This window comes from Rhinatrema bivittatum, chromosome 7, assembly GCF_901001135.1.
Source record: "Rhinatrema bivittatum chromosome 7, aRhiBiv1.1, whole genome shotgun sequence".
NCBI classification, from domain to species: domain Eukaryota; kingdom Metazoa; phylum Chordata; class Amphibia; order Gymnophiona; family Rhinatrematidae; genus Rhinatrema; species Rhinatrema bivittatum.
In genome coordinates, this window is record NC_042621.1 from 139,071,626 (window position 1) to 139,089,901 (window position 18,276).

The 18,276-nt window shown below is 42.5% G+C and overlaps 1 protein-coding gene across 1 annotated transcript in view; it reads left to right on the forward strand.

Annotated features, from left to right (window-relative positions):
- CNOT1 (CCR4-NOT transcription complex subunit 1) overlaps window positions 1–18,276 on the forward strand; it is a 987,642-nt gene that overhangs the window by 235,811 nt on the left and 733,555 nt on the right. The window contains 2 exon segments of the mRNA XM_029609242.1: window positions 7,614–7,724; window positions 17,808–17,978. Coding sequence (XP_029465102.1) covers window positions 7,614–7,724; window positions 17,808–17,978 — 282 coding nt within the window.

Here is an 18,276-nt window from a genome sequence, read left to right on the forward strand (position 1 = left end):
TCGGTTCTTGATAACATCCTACTTAAAATCTGGAAAACACCTTTTTCAAACGGCAACATCCAGGAAAGTAGATATCAAATATAAAATGCGGAACTTCTCCATTTACGAATCTACTCAACTTCCTTCTAACTCCATCATGGTCGAGTCGGCTTTATCAAAGGCAAAGTGTACCAAACTATATTCTAAAGTCCTGCCGGGCCATGAGAATAAATGCCTGGACGACTTTGGAAAGAAAGTATACCACTCCTCCATGTTGGTGACCAGGATACAGCATCATCAATTTTATACTACACAGTACCTTTTTGAATCTTTTCAAAAACTACGCCCAATTTGTTTATCTGAGGACAGTACACTCCCAGAACCTTTTCTTGATATAGAAGAGGGTCTCAGACTGCTAAGATCTTTATATGAATCTTTCGAATCATTGGCAAGAGCCTCTGCTTCTGCTATAGCAGCCAGACACCTCGCGTGGCTTAGGGCGCATGCAATTCAGCCTGATCATGAAAAATTGGCTGACATCCCATTGCGGGGGAGACAGCTATTTGGGGACAAATTAGGTGACAGTCCCTCATTTGAAAGAACAGAGTGCGGCTGTACCCTCCCTTACGACACCCTCCAATACGTGTAAAACCCAGCAAAGGTTTTATCCTTCTTGCCGTCTGTATTATTCACGACCATATGCTAGGCCATATTCACAATATAGGCCTCAGCCTTATGCTCCGCCCAGGAATTCCTCCCGGATTACACCATCAAGGGGCAGATCCTGGCAACAAAGACAGCAAAAACAGACATCTGCACCTCAACAGAAAACACCATTGTCTTTGAGGACAATAGAGCTGCCGCCACCACCACCAATTCATAGGAGGATGCCTTCAATTTTTCCTAAGCACTTGGGAATCCATTACATCAGACCAGTGGGTGATCAACAAGGTTACCCTCTAAATTTCATATCCCTTCCTTCCCTTCCTCATATTACTCAGATACGGACAATATGCTCTGTTCATTACCTGAGCACTGCGTTCATATCATTACCTGCTTGGGCAGGGAGTTCTCCATCTGCTTAACAGTGGCTTGTTTTCAACCATCCTCTGCTACTAAAAATGTTACAATACCTTGAAACTTACCCCGTCCTTTCCTCCCCAGAGTTACCAGTGATGAAACAGACTTTCAGTTTCAAAAGCATAACATTTTATTTGGCAGTAGCTTAGAGATCTTATAAGAATTGGCAGTATCTGTTTATTTCATACATGCATACAAAAATCAAGATAGCGGAAACTGAAGGAATGAGATTGTGTTTCCTTCAGGGAGTAAACAGACTATTACAGAATATACTGCTTCTTGTGCCATGCTGTTTGCTCATCGTTTTAAATTTGCATTACCTTTGTATACACTGTTAAACATGGCTCTCATATTCTTCTACCCCTCCCCTCTCTCATCCCCTATGTTTGCTGGTACTTTTCCTTCGTTTGCCTCTCAGACATCACACATTCTGCTTCTCAGTCTTGTTTAACTTTCTTGGCACCTTCCTTATCTCACATTTGCCCTGCATTCTCACGCCATTCCCAGCCTTGACATTTTTCTCTTCAGGCTTTCCTATTCCAATTACTAGTCAACATGAGGCATTTTTCTTAAAGCAATAATTAACCTAAATCTTCATTTCCCCTCTTGATTGTGGACAATCATCACATCCAGGGCCATGTAACTGTCTTAGGTTGTCAGAGGGCATTCTCTGGTCTTACCCGTCATTGTCAACATGACTCATCCTGAGGAGGTCTCTTTCCAGGGAAGCTGCTGTATCGAGGGAAGCATAGAGGTTCTGTCTCATACTTAACCTCTGAATATTGACTGTATTCAAGGTGATAGATGTTGTTTAGACCCATAAAACAATAAACAGGTAGGCAAACACATTCACACTATCACACCTATAAGAAGGACCAGAGCAAACCACAAGAAAACCCCTGCAATTTTTCCTAAGGATGTGAGCCAGTTTACCAGTTGTTCCCACCAAGTAGACCAAATCCATTATTTATTCAAAATTATCAACAGAAACATAAACTTGTCCTTTAACAATAAAACAAATAATCATTCTTTCTGCATATGTCTGTGATAATTCATTAATAGTATAGTTCTACAATGGCTTGTAAGCGCTGTATTTTTGTACCATAAATTAAAACAGGAATCCCTGTATCAAATGGAATGACACCTGTAATGGCTAATAGGGAGGTTTTGTTAGAATTAAGGAAATCTAATGACTGTTGCAATTCTCTCTTCAATTGGGAATAATTAGAGTAAACATTTGGAATTACAAATTCAGATAATGTGTGTGTAGGATAAAACACTTTCACTGAAATGCTCAGGCTGCTTTGTGTCCACATACAAAAGAATGTCCTTGTAGGGCTACCAAACCAGAAAGGGAAGAATCAGGAAAATAAAAACAAGAACTAAGGGAAAAAGAATTATATAGCCCTCTTGATCTCTTGAACCTTGAATGTGATCAGACTAGCTTCCATAGATAAAGGTAAAGGAGAACATATCAAGCAAACATTTATCTGACTCAGTAAGACTGAAAAATGCTATAAAAACACTTGGAATATAGGGACCAATAAAAACAGCATTAATTCAGTCTGTATAATTTGAAAAATCTAAATAATGCTCACCTATCCAGATACTATTTTTGTTATAACAATCAGTTATCACATGTCAAGGGTACATCGACTCATAAAATGAAAGAAACAGCATCTAAGTAAGGCATAGAACAAGACAGACAAAGAGAAAATCAGGCAAGATGTGTGAATATTTCAGTTCATATAAGGAAGAGTGCAAGATGGCTTCTGTGGCAAAGAATGGGATGATTTCTGAAATACTCAGTTCTTTCAGTATGGTGCATTTCTTTGACATCGAAGCATAACCTCTTAATTCATTATTAAGTGAGATGTGTATGTTATGAATCAAAACCTAATATAAAATCAGAAACAAATTCAAATTAATCAGTGAGAAAATTCCATCATAATGTAAGTATTCAGACATTACATAGAAACATAAATTTCACTAAACTGACACAAATTCATTCATTGCATTCTTCAGGTGTCACGACACTCAAATAACACAAGCAAACAACAATTAACACGAGCTCAGAATTAAACCAAAAAGTGTTTGGGGCATGTATGGAAGTGTTTGGATCAATCCAGGATAAAACAAAAGTCATAATTAAAAATCTGTTTAAAAATGAAAAGAAATTAAACTGGGGAAAAAAGTAATCTTCAAATGTTACATCTCCTATGGCAGGAAGGATGTCAATCTGGAAAATATAAAATCTGGCATACGACACAATTAATATAATGGTTAATGTGAAATTTTAAAGTGACATTACAGTTTTCCTTGAAACTAAACATTCTGATATGCCTTAATTCAGCAAATAGCGGTAATGAGACTACTTTCTTGTTTCTATTGTTATGCCTCTAGGAGGCACTACCACAAGTTGTGGTGGAATAATACCAGTTTTAGTTTTTTAACCTTGGAACACATTCTCACAGCAGAATCTTAGCTACAGAGATCTGTCTTCACTACTGGGAAAGCCTCCTCCCACTCTGAGAAACAGTAAATGGTTGTTAATGCATACTTGTAATTTTGACAAAGGCAATTCATATACAATTTGATAAAATAATCAATTTGGATTTGCAAGACAGGGCCTTGGGGGGGGGGGGGTGTGCTTTAAGTGTGCTGGTGTGATGACCAAATCTTTCGAAGCTTTATAATAGCCCGAAACCTGACTGCTGAGACATCCCCCACCAATGATACCATGCCAAGGAATGCTTGTAACTTTTTCAATGTCCTAAGGACCTGTACTTTCAAAACAGCCTCAATCCATTTCCTTTTAATTAACATTACCATGCCATCACCTAATCCATTAGATTCACTTATGCACACCTTCAAAACAACTTACAGTTGTAACAATTGCAACAGTCGTTAGATCACCCCTAATTTTAACAGCTCACACTCAGCATGCCTAAACTCAGCCAACCTACAAATTCAGAAATCCATACAAACATCTCCCTTCAACAACAGAACCGGGGATTCTATTCCCAATACTTCCTTATTACAAATAAATAAGTCCAGGGGGGTCTCCGACCCATTCTAGATTTACAACTACTCAACAAACATATCCAGAAAGAGAAATTCAAGATGACCTCTCTCAAGAACATCTTGCAACTAATACAACCCAACGATTGGCTGTGTTCATCGACCTGAAGGATGCATACTCCCATATCCCAATTCACCCATCCTCTTGGCATTCTCTGTTTTCAAGTTCAGAATACTCACTACCAATACAAGGTTCTCCCTTTTGGCCTATTCTCAGCCCCAAGGGTGTTCACAAAATGCCTAGCAGTGGTGGTTGCTAATCTCAGGCAACTTTCGATCCAGATATTCCCTTACCTGGATGACTTAATAGTAGCATCGGATCAGTCTACGCTGCGAGTGCATACATTACGCACAATCACCTGTCTTCAGACACTGTTACCTAGTCAACTACTAGAGCTCACAGCCTACTCAAAACCCAAGCATCCGCACACCAAGTTATTCACCTTCTAGGACATATGGCGGCAGCCATCTACATGGTTCCCCATACTAGACTTCATATGCGACGCTTACAATGGGGGGGCCTAAAGACCCAGTGGTCACAGTTTCTACAGCCCCTCACCTGCAAGGTACGATTACCAACTCAATGAAGGAAGACATTCGCTGGTGGCTCTCTCCCAACAACCTCTCATCGGGCGCCCCCTTCCGGTCACCCCCTGATCAGCTCACACTTACGACAGATGCCTCCAGGAAGGTTTGGGGAGCCCACCTAGGCACCCTAAAGACTCAAGGTCTATGGACACCTCAAGAGACTACATACCAAATCAATCTCCTAGAGTTGTGTGCCATTTGGAAAGCACTTCAAACATTCTCGACTCAGATCCGGGGAACAAGTCGAATGGTTTACAAACCGACAACCAAGGGGCCATGTTTTACATAAACAAGAAAGGAGGGTCCGGTTACTGGACATTGTGTCGGGAAAGCAACTCTAATACTTCTCTGGGCTCTCAAAGCTCGAGTGACCCTCCAAGCCACTTACCTTCCAGGTCTGGACAATGTAACTGCAGACCGTCTGAGTCGAGGTTTTCATACATACGAATGGACTTTAAACCCAGAAGTGGCATTGTGTTTTCCAAAAGTGGGGTTTCCCCATAATGGACCTCTTCGCAACAGAAACAAACAGGCAAGTTCAGACTTATGCAAACTGCGGTTCGCCCCAGATGCCTTCCGACATACATGGACGCCAGGCTTAATGTATGACTCCCCTCCCATTGCACGGATTTCTCTGACACTACAAAAATGCATTCAAGACGTGGCGGACATGATACTGATCACCTCAGCATGGCCGAGACAGCCGTGGTATGCATATCTAATGCGACTTTCCATATGCCCACTGATACCACTGCAGAACTTCCACATCTTTTAACACAAGAAGGGGGTTCTCTCCTCCATCCAATGCATCAATCCCTTCATCTCACAGTATGGAGATTGAAAAGCAAATATTAAATCACCTAGGCCTACCTACACAGGTAGAAGAGATCCTTATTGCATCCAGGAAACATTCAACCAGAAAGCAATTACACAGGAAAATGGCACCGCTACAAAAACTGGTGTAGCCACTGCCACTCAATTGCTGCAGTATCTGCACATCCTTTACAACGAAGGTTTAGCCACCACGTCAGTCAGAGTTCACATCAGCGCTATAGCAGCATTTCATGACCCTCATAATCTATCACTTTCAAATCATCCTTTGATATCCAGATTCATGAAGGGCATGCTATGGCTTCGACCACCAGTGACGAAGCCACTGGTATCATGGGACCTAAATGTGCTTTGGAACAACTAATGCTTTCCTCCCTTTGAACCATTAGTCACGAACTATATAAAATACCTGACATGGAAAACAGTCTTCCTGGTGGCCATCACATCCACAAGGAGAGTCGGTGAACTCCAGGCTTTGGTTCACTACTCCCCTTATTTGGAATTCTACCATGACAGTGACTCTTCGGCCTCACCCTATCTTCCTAAGGTGGTCTCTGTTTCATCTTAATCAAACCATTACTCTGCCTATTTTCATGCCAAGACCTCATGCAAATGAGCGTGAGAAACTTCTACATTCCCTAGACTGCAAAAGAGCTCTGGCTTACTATAAACAAAGGACCCAATCCACTTTGAGACCTTCTCAACTGTTCCTTTCCTTTAATCCAAATGATCCTGGCCAACCTGTGTCAATGCATTCTATTTTGCTAGAACAAACATTCCATCAAACTTAAAAACAAGCCTCAGGCGCACCAGATCCATGCTACAGCAGCATCAGTTGCCCACTTGAAAAAAGTTCCATTGATTGATATCTGCAAAGCAGCAACATGGTTGTCCATCCACACCTTTTTTTACATCCCTCTGTTGCCTACACAGCAAACTACCTCTGATGCAGCACTAGGCACAGCAGTCTTAACACTTCAAAATGTTTTGAGATTGTCTACTACTCAGAGTTTGCTGTCCAAACCTTCAGGGTCATATACTCAGGGACACAACCCAGGAGCTTGGGACTCCCAGACAGCATGGCTAATTCAGCCCTGCTATCGACAGAAAAAAGCAAGTTTGCTTACCGTAAACTGTTACGTAGATAGCAGGATGAATTAGCCATACGATCCCTCCCTCTGCCCTAGATAGTCACACAGAGGACGCATACTTTTTAAATTACCTCTCGCTTGGCTATAAAGAAACTGAAGAGGAGAGGGAATCGCGTAGGAACACTACTGCGCAGCTGCAGTCAAAGCTGATTAGCTGAGAACTCCGCCTACTTGGGGTCGTGATGCTTCCCAGACAGCATAGCTAATTCATCCTGCTATCTACGGAAACACCGTTTATGGTAAGCAAACTTGCTTTTTCCCAATTTTGCATATTATAGAAATTAAAATTGAGTATTCTGTGATATTATAGAAATTAAAATTAAGTATTTTGTGATACTGTTAAACTATGTACCATCTAAAAAATTTAACTAATTGACAAACTTGTTTACAAGAGATCAGAATTTTGCAGTTCTGTCAAGCCTGCTCTCTCCCACACTAAATTTTTTTTAACTGCTACTGGAAATGGTAGGAAATGGAACATATTTATAACTGGAAAAAAAAATGCTGTTTTCATGATGGTGCTATAAAAGTAATATACAGTTTATGAAGTATAAATCTGGTAAACTAAGTTTTAATCCTTGAACTTTGGAGAGTTCCTTTGTAATATGTCAAACGCCAACTGAAGTCTCTTGGACAGCCTGTTTTGTCTAGGTCTGTGGTAAGCACCTAAGGCTCATAGGTTAATCTGGAGTTAAGCTAGGAGCAGAAATATATTGGCAATTTACAATTTAAATGCATATTCCTTATCCAGTATATTATGCTGTATACTAGTTTTACACATTGTGGAATGACTTGACTAGCTGTTAATTACATTAAAGCAGTATGTCTTGTTTTTTGTTCATTTATAGCTCAGGCTAGAATGTACTGTATAATACTTGAATTGAGGTCTGTTTTTGTTTGCAGTCTATCTCTGCTCCTGGCAGTGGCATCTGGAGTGATGGAAAGGATAAAAGTGACAGTACACAAACACATACCTGGAATGTAGAAGTCTTAATTGATGTTGTTAAAGAGCTGGTGAGTTTGGGAATAGTCTGTTATGATGATCTCAGTATAAGTTTATCTGAACAGGTGAATTTTGTACATTTTAATGCTGAAAGTTATGCATATGCTGTACTTTGATTAAACTAAAGAGATCAGAAAGTCTTTGAGTACAATGGCAAGGCAGGTATCAAACCAAATTAAGTTGCTGTTGGCATAAATTAGAAGTTGACTATTACATAATTTCCTTTGGTGAGCAGGCTGAATTGGCCATGATTTCTGGGTGACACCACTGGACTACATGAAGGCGGAGTGTTCTCTGCAAGCTTGCTCCTCTTAGCATATGGGCCACTTCTAGTGTGATTGTCTGCTGTTAGATCTCCTCAGTTTCACTTTTTCCACATGATGCATGGACATGTAGAGCACCATCTTTTCTTATCTCCACAGATGTTCTTGCCTCAGCAAACCCCAAAAATCACAAGTACTACAATGCTCAAAAAATCTCCCGAATTCAATTAAAATGTTTTTATTCAATTTTCACAAAATAAAACCAACAGACCTAAAGGATGAGTTCTGCACACCATCCTAGACAATTGTACAAAATAACATAGTAATTCTGGAAACAATATAAACATTCCTACACCCCCAGCCAGACCTATTCTATCCATCCTCCCTTCCCTCCTGCTGTTTATATACCAATGGCTAATATACAGGGTCATTTTTCAAATCGCGTTGGGGCTTTATCGTCATGCCTGCAATAACACATTGCGAGATGCATATACAAGCTTTAAAATTTTCACGACTGGGACGAGTTAGGGCAGAGGAAGTTAAAATGAGGGGTGCTTAGCATTGCGTGCGATATCGTAATGCACGTTCTCACAGGACAAGCAGGATGGTAGTCCTCACATATGGGTGACGACAGGATGGAGCCCAATCACAGAAAACTTCTGTCAGTTTCCAGAACTTTGACTGGCCCCTACTGGGCATGCACTAACCCTGCAGCCAGCAGGGGTCCCCCTTCAGTCGTCTTTTTTTCCACGCAGCAGTAGCCTCGCGGTAAAGGAGCTCTGAAGAGATTCCTGACAGGAATTTTCCTCATGGAATTACTAAAAGTTAATTTGCCCCACAGGGGTCCGTCCCTCTAACTTTTTTCAGACCATGGTACTCCGGTAAGTTTTAACCCGTTTTCCGTGGAGTTTGGCCCTCGTGGCCTAATGGCTGTCGACCATACCGCGGCTCGATTTTTTTCCATGGTGTCGGGGTTCCGTCGGTGCCCGGACTGTACCCGCACCATGTCGATCACAGACCCCCATAAAGTCTGTGTAATGTGTCTAGGAATCGAGCATGATGTCTTGACCTGCACCAAATGTGCCCTAATGACATCAAAGGGTCGCAAGTCCAGAATGGAGAAGATGGAACTTCTCTTCCGTGCTCAAACCCCAACTCTGTCCATTGCATAGACGTCGTCAGAGCCGGCACCGTCAACTTCGTACCAGCATCGACCAGTGGCAGGTGACCGCTCGGCATCGACTTCTTGACCATTGACACACTACTCCCCTTCAGGACAGATGGGATCGCAGGGACAAAAATCACCATCGACACCGTAAGTCTCGGACCATCGAGGGAGCGAAATAATCGCCTTGCCATAGTCTGAGCTGCTGTCGAAGAAACCCCGTCCAGAAAAGGCACAGACTGTTTCTGCGACCGGGTCACCGAGGCGAGCCGCGACTCCGCCTTTAATGGTGGTGCCTCCAGCTATGCCTCTGCCTCCCTCTTCTGTTCAGCAGCCAGGGCTGCTTGCTCCAGGTCTCTGAGAAGAACTGGACCGGATGGTTCAGGAGGCCATCAACAAGGCAATGCAATGATTTCAGGTTCCTCCGGCACCGCTTGCGGAACGGATCATTGGCCCAATTCCGGCAGCGCTGGCACTCCTGTTCTCCAGGATGGAAGCGCTTATGGCTGCTTTTCCACTGATGGATCCCGTGTCTCCGATGGCTCAGGTGCCCTCCCCACTTAGTATCATCGGTAGGAGAAACACCGTTCCGCATCCCTCCATCAGGAGTTATTCCTCAGCCATCGATGCCAAATACGTCAGTCACCACCGAGCCATCTATCGATGCCCTCAATGCCTGCACCGGTGCCTCCGATAATTCCTCTGATTCCTTCAGAGCCTAGACCGGGACCTTCAGGTATCCCACCACCCTGTCCCCCTCTAGTTCCTAGAGGGGACACGTGCTGATTCTTGATACCTGGGCTGATGACTCCTCGACGGACAGATGATTTACCTTCACCACCTTCACCCACCGAAAGTAGGAAGTGTTCTCCTCCAGAGGACCTCTCCTTTAAAAACTTTGTGAAGGAAATGTCTGAATTGGTTCCTTTACAGACTGAACAGGATGATAGGCACCAGATGATGGAGTTGCTCCAATTCCTGGATGCTCCCAAGGTAATCACCTCTATTCCCATCTATCAGGTCCTTCTGGATCTCCTGAAGAAGAACTGGGAACATCCTGACTCCATTGCTCCAGTCCACAGGGAAGCTGATACTACCTATTTGGTGCAGTCAGCTCCAGGTTTTCAGAAATCACAACTGGATCACCCCTCTGTCGTGGTGGAGTCTGCACAGAAGAGAGCGAAGAGGTCAAAGCCTCACTCTTCTGTTGCCCCTGGCAAGGAACAGAAATTCCTAGATTCCATTGGTCGCCGATTCTTCCTATCAGCTTTATATGACCCAGTATAACAGGGTCATTTTTAAGTAGATACAGGACTTTTTGGACTCCCTTCCTCAGCAATTTCAAGAACAATTACAAACCCTAGTAAACAGGGGTTTTGAGGTAGGCAAACATGAGATCAGAACATCTTATGACATCTTTGATACTCTACTAGAGTATCTGCAGCTGCTATTTTGGCGAGACGGTGGGCCTGGCTCAAGTCTTCGCCCGGAAGTACAAGACAGGTTATCCGACGAACCTTGTGTCGGAGATAATCTGTTTGGCGAACAGATTCAGCGGACGGTGGCGGAACTAAAGGACCATCATGAGACCCTAAGACAGCTTCTCTGATGCCTTCAGAAAAGACTCTAAAGTCCTTCATCCGCCCGAAGAAGTCTTACCCGCCACCAACCAGATCCCGTGCCACGAGACCTTATCAAAAACCGCAGTCTCGTCAAACACATAAACAAAAGCCACAAGCAGCCCCTCAACCAGGGCCAGCTTCAGGTTTTTGACTTCCACCTAGAGAGCAGCAGCCAGATTCCTCTGCCTCACATACCAGTGGGAGGTCGATTGTGCCACTTCCACAACATATGGCACTCAATCACCTCCGACCAATAAGTATTGGCAATAATTGCTCAGGGTTACCATCTGACCTTTCTCTCCATGCCACCTGACTCCCCACCTCCACCGATGTGGAGAATATCCGATCACTCCATTCTTCTGGATCAAGAGGTTTGCCTCCTTCTCCAGTCCAAAGCAATAAACCCTGTACCATACTCTCAGCACAGCCTAGGGTTCTATTCCCTGTACTTTCTAATCCCCCAAAAATTGGGAGGTATCCATCCTATTCTGGACCTACGTGCCCTCAAGTACCTCTAGCGTGAAAAGTTCAAGATGGTCACATTGGGCTCGCTTCTATCTCTTCTACAAAGAGGAGACTGGCTCTGCTCTCTGGACCTCCAGGACGCATACGCTCATATTGCGATAACTCCATCTCATCGCAAATACCTGATGTTTCTAGTAGGCCCCAAGCACTATCAATATTGAATGCTTCCATTCGGCCTAGCGTCTGCACCACGAGTCTTTACAAAATGCCTCGTAGTCGTTGCAGTCTTCCTCAGAACCCAAGGTGTTCACGTCTACCCCTACCTGGACGATTGGTTAATCGGGGCTCTCACTCAAGCTGCTCTGTCGTACCTCAATCTAACCTTACACACTAATTTCATTAGGATTTCTCGTAAACTACGACAAATCCTACTTAGTCCCATCTCAAACCTTGTCGTTCATTGGGGCAGACCTGGACACCTTACAGGCAAAGGCTTTCCTTCCTCGACAACAAGCACTGACTCTTGTCTCTTGCTCACTAGCTGCAGTCTCAGCACTCTGCGACTGCACGCCAATTTATCATCCTCCTGGGACACATGGCGTCCTCAGTCCATGTCACACCAATGGCCTACTTGGCCATGAGACTCATGCACTGGACTCTTGAGGTCTCAATGGACTCAATCCATTCAGCCCCTGTCGACCATTGTCTATGTAACCCACTCAATGTGTCTCTAGCCTGGTGGAAAAATCAGATCAATCTCTTCCAGGGCTTGGCCTTCCAGGCTCCAGACCCTCAAATCACTCTCACCACCGCTTCCAGCCTTGGTTGGGGAGCCCACGTGGCCGATCTGTAGACATAAGGATATTGGTCTCCAGAGGAAGTCAAACACCAAATAAATTTTCTGGAACTTCAAGCAATCAGATATGCTCTCAGAGCATTTCAAGATCGTATCTCAAATCAAGTCATCCTGATTCAGACGGACAGCCAGGTGGCCATATAGTATATCAACAAGCAGGGAGGCACGGGCTCCTTCCTTCTGTGTCAGGAAGCTGTGCAGATTTGGGCGGAAGCTCTCCCATTCGATGTACCTCAAGGCCGCCTACTTGCCGGGAGTGGACAATGTGCTGGCAGACAAGCTGAGTCGCGTCTTTCAACCGCACGAGTGGTCTCTCAACCCCTCTGTAGCAAACTCTTTTCCAACAATGGGGATATCCTCGGATAGACCTCTGTGTCCCTACAAAACCGCAAAGTGGAGAACTACTGTGCTCTCATTCGCAGCAAACTCTCTCAACCCAGAGACGCATCCTCCCTCTCATGGGGAACTGGTCTGCTCTACACATTCCCTCCACTTCCTCTTCTCTCGAAGACTCTCGTGAAGTTATGTCAGGATCAGGGAACCCTGATCCTGATAGCACCTCACTGGCCACGCCAAGTGTGGTTTCCAATACTTCAGGATCTCTCCATCCGCAGGCACATTCCCTTGGGAAAGGACCCACTTCTGATCACTCAAAGACGGGTGCCTACACCATCCCAATCTTCAAACCTTGTCCCTGATGGTATGGATGTTGAAAGGTTAATCCTTCAGCCTCTTAACTTTATGAACCAGTTTCCCGTGTCTTGATCGCTTCACGGAAGTCTTCTATGAGAGAAGCTTATTCTTACAAATGGAAAAGGTTCACATTATGGTGCGCTTCTCAGTCCCTTGACCCCTTTTCCTGTCCAATCCTGAAGTTTCTGGACTATCTCTGGCACTTATCAGTCAGGTCTAAAAACTTCTTCCATCAGAATGCATGTCAGTGAGGTAGCCGCCTTCCATAAAGGTGTCTGATGTTCCTATATCAGTAACAACCCCTTGTAACACGTTTTTTGAAGGGCTTGCTCCACATCAAGCCTCCGCTACGTCCTCCGGCCCCTTCTTGGGACCTTAATCTGGTTCTGGGTTGGCTCATGAAACCACCATTCGAGCCTCTTCACTCTTGTGAACTTCGATATCTCACATGGAAAGTGATTTTCCTTTTGGCTATCACTTCAGCTCGCAGAGTTAGTGAATTGCAGGCTCTAGTTACCTATCCACCTTACACTAAATCTCTGCCGGATTGGGCGGTACTCTGCACTCACCCTAAATTCATACCCAAGGTAGTTTTGGATTTTCACCTCAATCCATCATACTACCTACCTTTTTTCCCAGGCCCCATGCCAATCCAGGAGAACAGGCTCTGCATACCCTTGACTGTAAACGGGCTCTAGCGTTCTATCTATGCCGTACAGCTGCCCACAGGGAAAGCACTCAATTGTTCGTCTCTTTCCACCCTAACAAATTGGGGAAGCCTGTGGGTAAGCAGACTCTCTCCTCCTGGTTGGCTGACTGCATATCCTTTTGCTATCAGCAAGTGGGCATTCCATTTCAAGACTGTGTTAAAGCACACTCTGTGAGGGCCATGGCGACTTCAGTAGCACACCTACACTCTGTGCCGCTTCCTGACATTTGCAGGGCTGCCACTTGGAGTTCTCTCCATATCTTTGCAGCCCATTGTTTAGACAAGGTTGGCAGACAAGACTCCATCTTCGGCCAGTCTGTCTTGCTCAACTTATTTACGACATGATGTACCAACACCCTTCTGCCTGCCTGGAGGGGTTTAGGATGCCCTCGGCCAAATTTCATCCCAGGCCTAGTGCCTTGCACGCCTGAGTACATTTGGTGCATACTTAGACATCCTCAGCTCGGTACTCACCCATATGTGAGGACTACCATGTTGCTTGCCTGTAACAGGTGTTCTCACAGGACAGCAGGATATTAGTCCTCACGAAACCCGCCCACAGTCCCGCGGTGTTGGGTTCGTAACGTTTTCTTATTTTATTTTCGGCACTACATACTCAAATATGCCTTATCTATTGCCCCTCCCCCCCCCCCCCCCCCCCCCCCCCCAGCATACTTGACCTAAATATATCCTCACTAATTGAATATTTAACAGTAAACCTAAACCCCTCCAAACCAACCATCGTACTTGGAGATTTCAACCTTCACATGGACACACGTCCACTATCTAATACATGCCAGACACTAAATGATTTGATGACAGCACTAGGATTCACATTAATCACAGATAAACCCATACACAAAGCAGGACACTCACTTGACCTCACATACATCAACCATAGCTTCTTTGAACACTTGAGCACTAAATATAATCAAATTCCATGGTCAGACTATTTCCTAATTCAGTCCAGTATTAAGTGTATAAAGCCAAAGGAGATAAAAAAGGAACCGCTGGTTTAAATACCGTCCACCTTTTAACATTGAAACTTTAAAGATTAAACTAGAAGAGACTCTTTGACCACAAAGACTGTGTAACTGCAACTACAGAATGGCTGACGAGCACAAGTAAATTGGCTGTCATTAACCCCATAAAAACAATGAAAATACATAAGCCTAAGCAAAAAAACCCATGGCTTAATGAGAGGATAAAGGAAATCAAACAAATTCTGAGAAAAAAAAATGGAAAAAAGACAAATCAGAGGAAAGCTTAACCAAATTCAGGAAACTAGCCTATTACAAAAAAGTAATTCTCGATGCAAAAAAATTTCTTTAGCTCAAAAATTGAAAAATTTACAAATACCCCAGAGCTCTATTTAATATAGTAAAAATCTAACTACTGATAAAACAGAGGAACCCCATTCCCCTCAAGAGAATAAATGCAATGAAATAGCACATTATTTCTCTGATAAAATAAACTAACCTTAAAGCAAAAATTCCGGTATCAACAAAGCAAGAAATTAAGATGCACAAAAGAGATGTGACACCATGGTCCACATTTGATGAGGTGTACCAGATCGAATTGGAATCCATGATAAACAATTTGAACCCCGCCCCTCATAAAATTGACACCATTCCCACCATGGACATAAAAAAAACTAGCTGACATAACCTCCCTCACTATAGCAAAAATAATTAACCTATCACTTAGTGTGAAGGCCTAATGCCGGACTTTCTTAAAGGTGCTATAATTAAACCAATACTGAAGAAAAAAAAACAGTGACCCAAACACCTTGAGTAACTATAGACCTGTTTCAAACTTACCCATGCTTGCTAAATTAATAGAAAAAAACGATACAAAAACATCTAGACAACAGCGTACTTTAGCCCTCACAACACAGCTTCAGAAAACACTATAGTACTGAAACATTACTTATCTCTAACAGATAATGTACTACGTGGGTTTGACAGCAGGAAACACTACATTATGATATTACTAGACCTGTCAGCATTTGACACAGTAAATCATAACATACTATTAAAAAGGCTAGAAGAAATAGGACAACAAAACAATTGAATGGTTCAGATCCTACCTCAGCAATAGATTTTTTTCTGGTACAGATAACACTTTATCAGACAAAATCAAGCTAAAAACTGGGGTCCACCAGGGTTCAGCACTTTCGGCAACTCTAATATTTACATGCTGCCCCTATGCCACCTCTTGGCCAGTCTAGGTATCATACATTACATATATGCTGACCTCATTCAGCTAATTTTACCAGTAGATGAAACAATTGAAAAAAACAAACCTAGCAATGTTGTATCTAGATATAATTAAACTACTAAGCCAAATGGAACTAGTAATTAATATTGAAAAAACAGAATTCATACACTTTGAACGAAAAGCCACTGAATTAATGCAGAATCCCATCAAACTTAAAAACAATCAGATAGTGGAACTAACCGAAAAAGCTCGAAACCTAGGAGTAATAATTGACAATGAAATCAACCTCAAACACATATCATTGAAAGTTAGAGAGGGCTACGTGAAACTAATGGTCCTTAGAAAACTTAAACCCCTATTAACCCAAGTACACTTTCAAACTGTTCTGCAAGTGCTTATATTTGCTAGCACAGACTATTGTAACACACTCTTCCTTGGATTACCATATACAACACTAAGACCACTACAAATCTTACAGAACTCTGCATCCAGAATTCTAACTGGAAAAAGCAGAAGGGATCACATCACTTAAACACTTGCCGAATTACACTGACTGCCTATCGAACAAAGAGTACAATTTAAAGCACTATGCACAATCCACAAGCTAATCAATGAAGAAAATACTGACTGGTTAAACACTGCATTACAGCTACATGTTCCACAAAGAAATCTCAGATCAGCAAATAAAGCTCTACTGACCATACCCTCTGTAAAGACAGCTAAACTGACACAAGTAAGGGAGAGAGCACTATCATTAGCCGGCCCAATATTATGGAACTCAATGCCACCCGAAATAAGATTGAGAGATTTAAAACTCTTAAAAAAAAGCTTAAAAACATGGCTTTTCAAAAAAGCTTTTCAAAGTGAGAATGGGGAATAGATAGTACTAAGAAACAAGAAAAGGACCCATACACACAGGCAAACAAAAAGTCACCGGAGAACATGTTTTTTTTTTATTTTTATCATACTTAAGTATTAAGTTAAAAATTACAGTATATCGCATGTATGGATAGACCATAAAGGTAATTACAATACACATTACATATAGCACATAGTATTTGATTCATGTAACTGAACAACTTCGGCACCTACTATTTAAATTACAATCTATTTCAAATTTTTTATGTGCTTATTTGTAAACCGTTGTGATGGTATATTACTGAACGAAGGCATAGAAAAGTTTTTAAATAAATACCTGCTGGCTTCAGGGTTAGTGCCATGCTGGGCACGCCCAGTAGGGGCCAGTCAAAGTTTGAGAAACTTCGACAAAAGTGTTCCGTGATTGGGCTCCATCCTGTGATGTCACTCATATGTGAGGACTAACATCCTGCTGTCCTGTGAGAACACCGTTACAGGTAAGCAACATTTGCTTTCTCCCGCCCCCCATCATGCCCTGTTATATACTCCTGAACCTAATCTCTTCTCACCTTTATTTTAACTGTCTTATTTATTCCCCTGCCAACATCTCCTTTGAACATTTATATGTCGTCATATTAAGATCAATGTAATCCTGGTTAACCATTGTTGTACATAGTTCTTAAGTTGTTTGACTTCAATACTTTCTACTTATACTATACTTATAAGATATCAATGTGTGCCTCACATTATAATTGCTATGTTATTTGTTAACTGATATGCTTGTATCTGTAATGCTTCATTCTGGTTGCACTTGTTTTTTTTGTAAAACCCTCATTTGCACTGTTTTCTTTGTAAACCGATACGATGTGCAAACGGCAATCGGTATACAAAAACCTTTAAATAAATATGGAAAACAGTTTATTTTCCTTTCTCCTTGTGGGTCCATGATGCCAATACTGAAAATATGGATGTCCTATGACCTGCATATCCATGTGCCTTTTTTGTTATAAAAATACATGGCATGAAATTTCTATATAAACACCTGGCAATTCATGCATCTAAATTGCTTCGTATGTGATTTTGTGTGGGTTATGAGGAATGATATACATACTTGGTTTTGCTGATTAAGAAACAGGTGTTGGCCAACTATGCTGCCACAGTTCTTAATCTGTGGTCTCTGTCATTAAGGTTCCTTGAGGGTAAGAGTAAGGGTTTGAGTAAATTAATCTTTCTCTGTTTACAGAACCCTAGTTTGAACTTCAAAGAAGTAACTTATGAACTGGACCACCCTGGATTTCAAATACGTGATAGTAAAGGTCTTCATATTGTGGTATTTGGTATCCAACGAGGCTTGGGTATGGAAGTGTTCCCTGTTGATCTCATTTATAGACCTTGGAAACATACAGAGGGCCAGGTAAACTTCTAACTGCTTCTACTTATAAAGTAATATGTTTGGTAGGAGTTACTGTATGACTTGGTGATCCTCTTTTGGATTGGTTGCTGCTTGTCCCAAGTGCACTTTTTTTGACCTAGCAATTTCCTCCTTAAGGACTCTTTCTGGAATCTTGCAGTCATAGGCCATTGTGTTATGATTAATACCCTTTCCCACCTAGAGGCTGAATGTGGCCTGCAGCATTTCCAGTTCCTGCTGACCTGGTGTGCTGAAGATCTGAGCCTGGAATCAAACCCAAGTCCCTCTATCTGGCAATGCA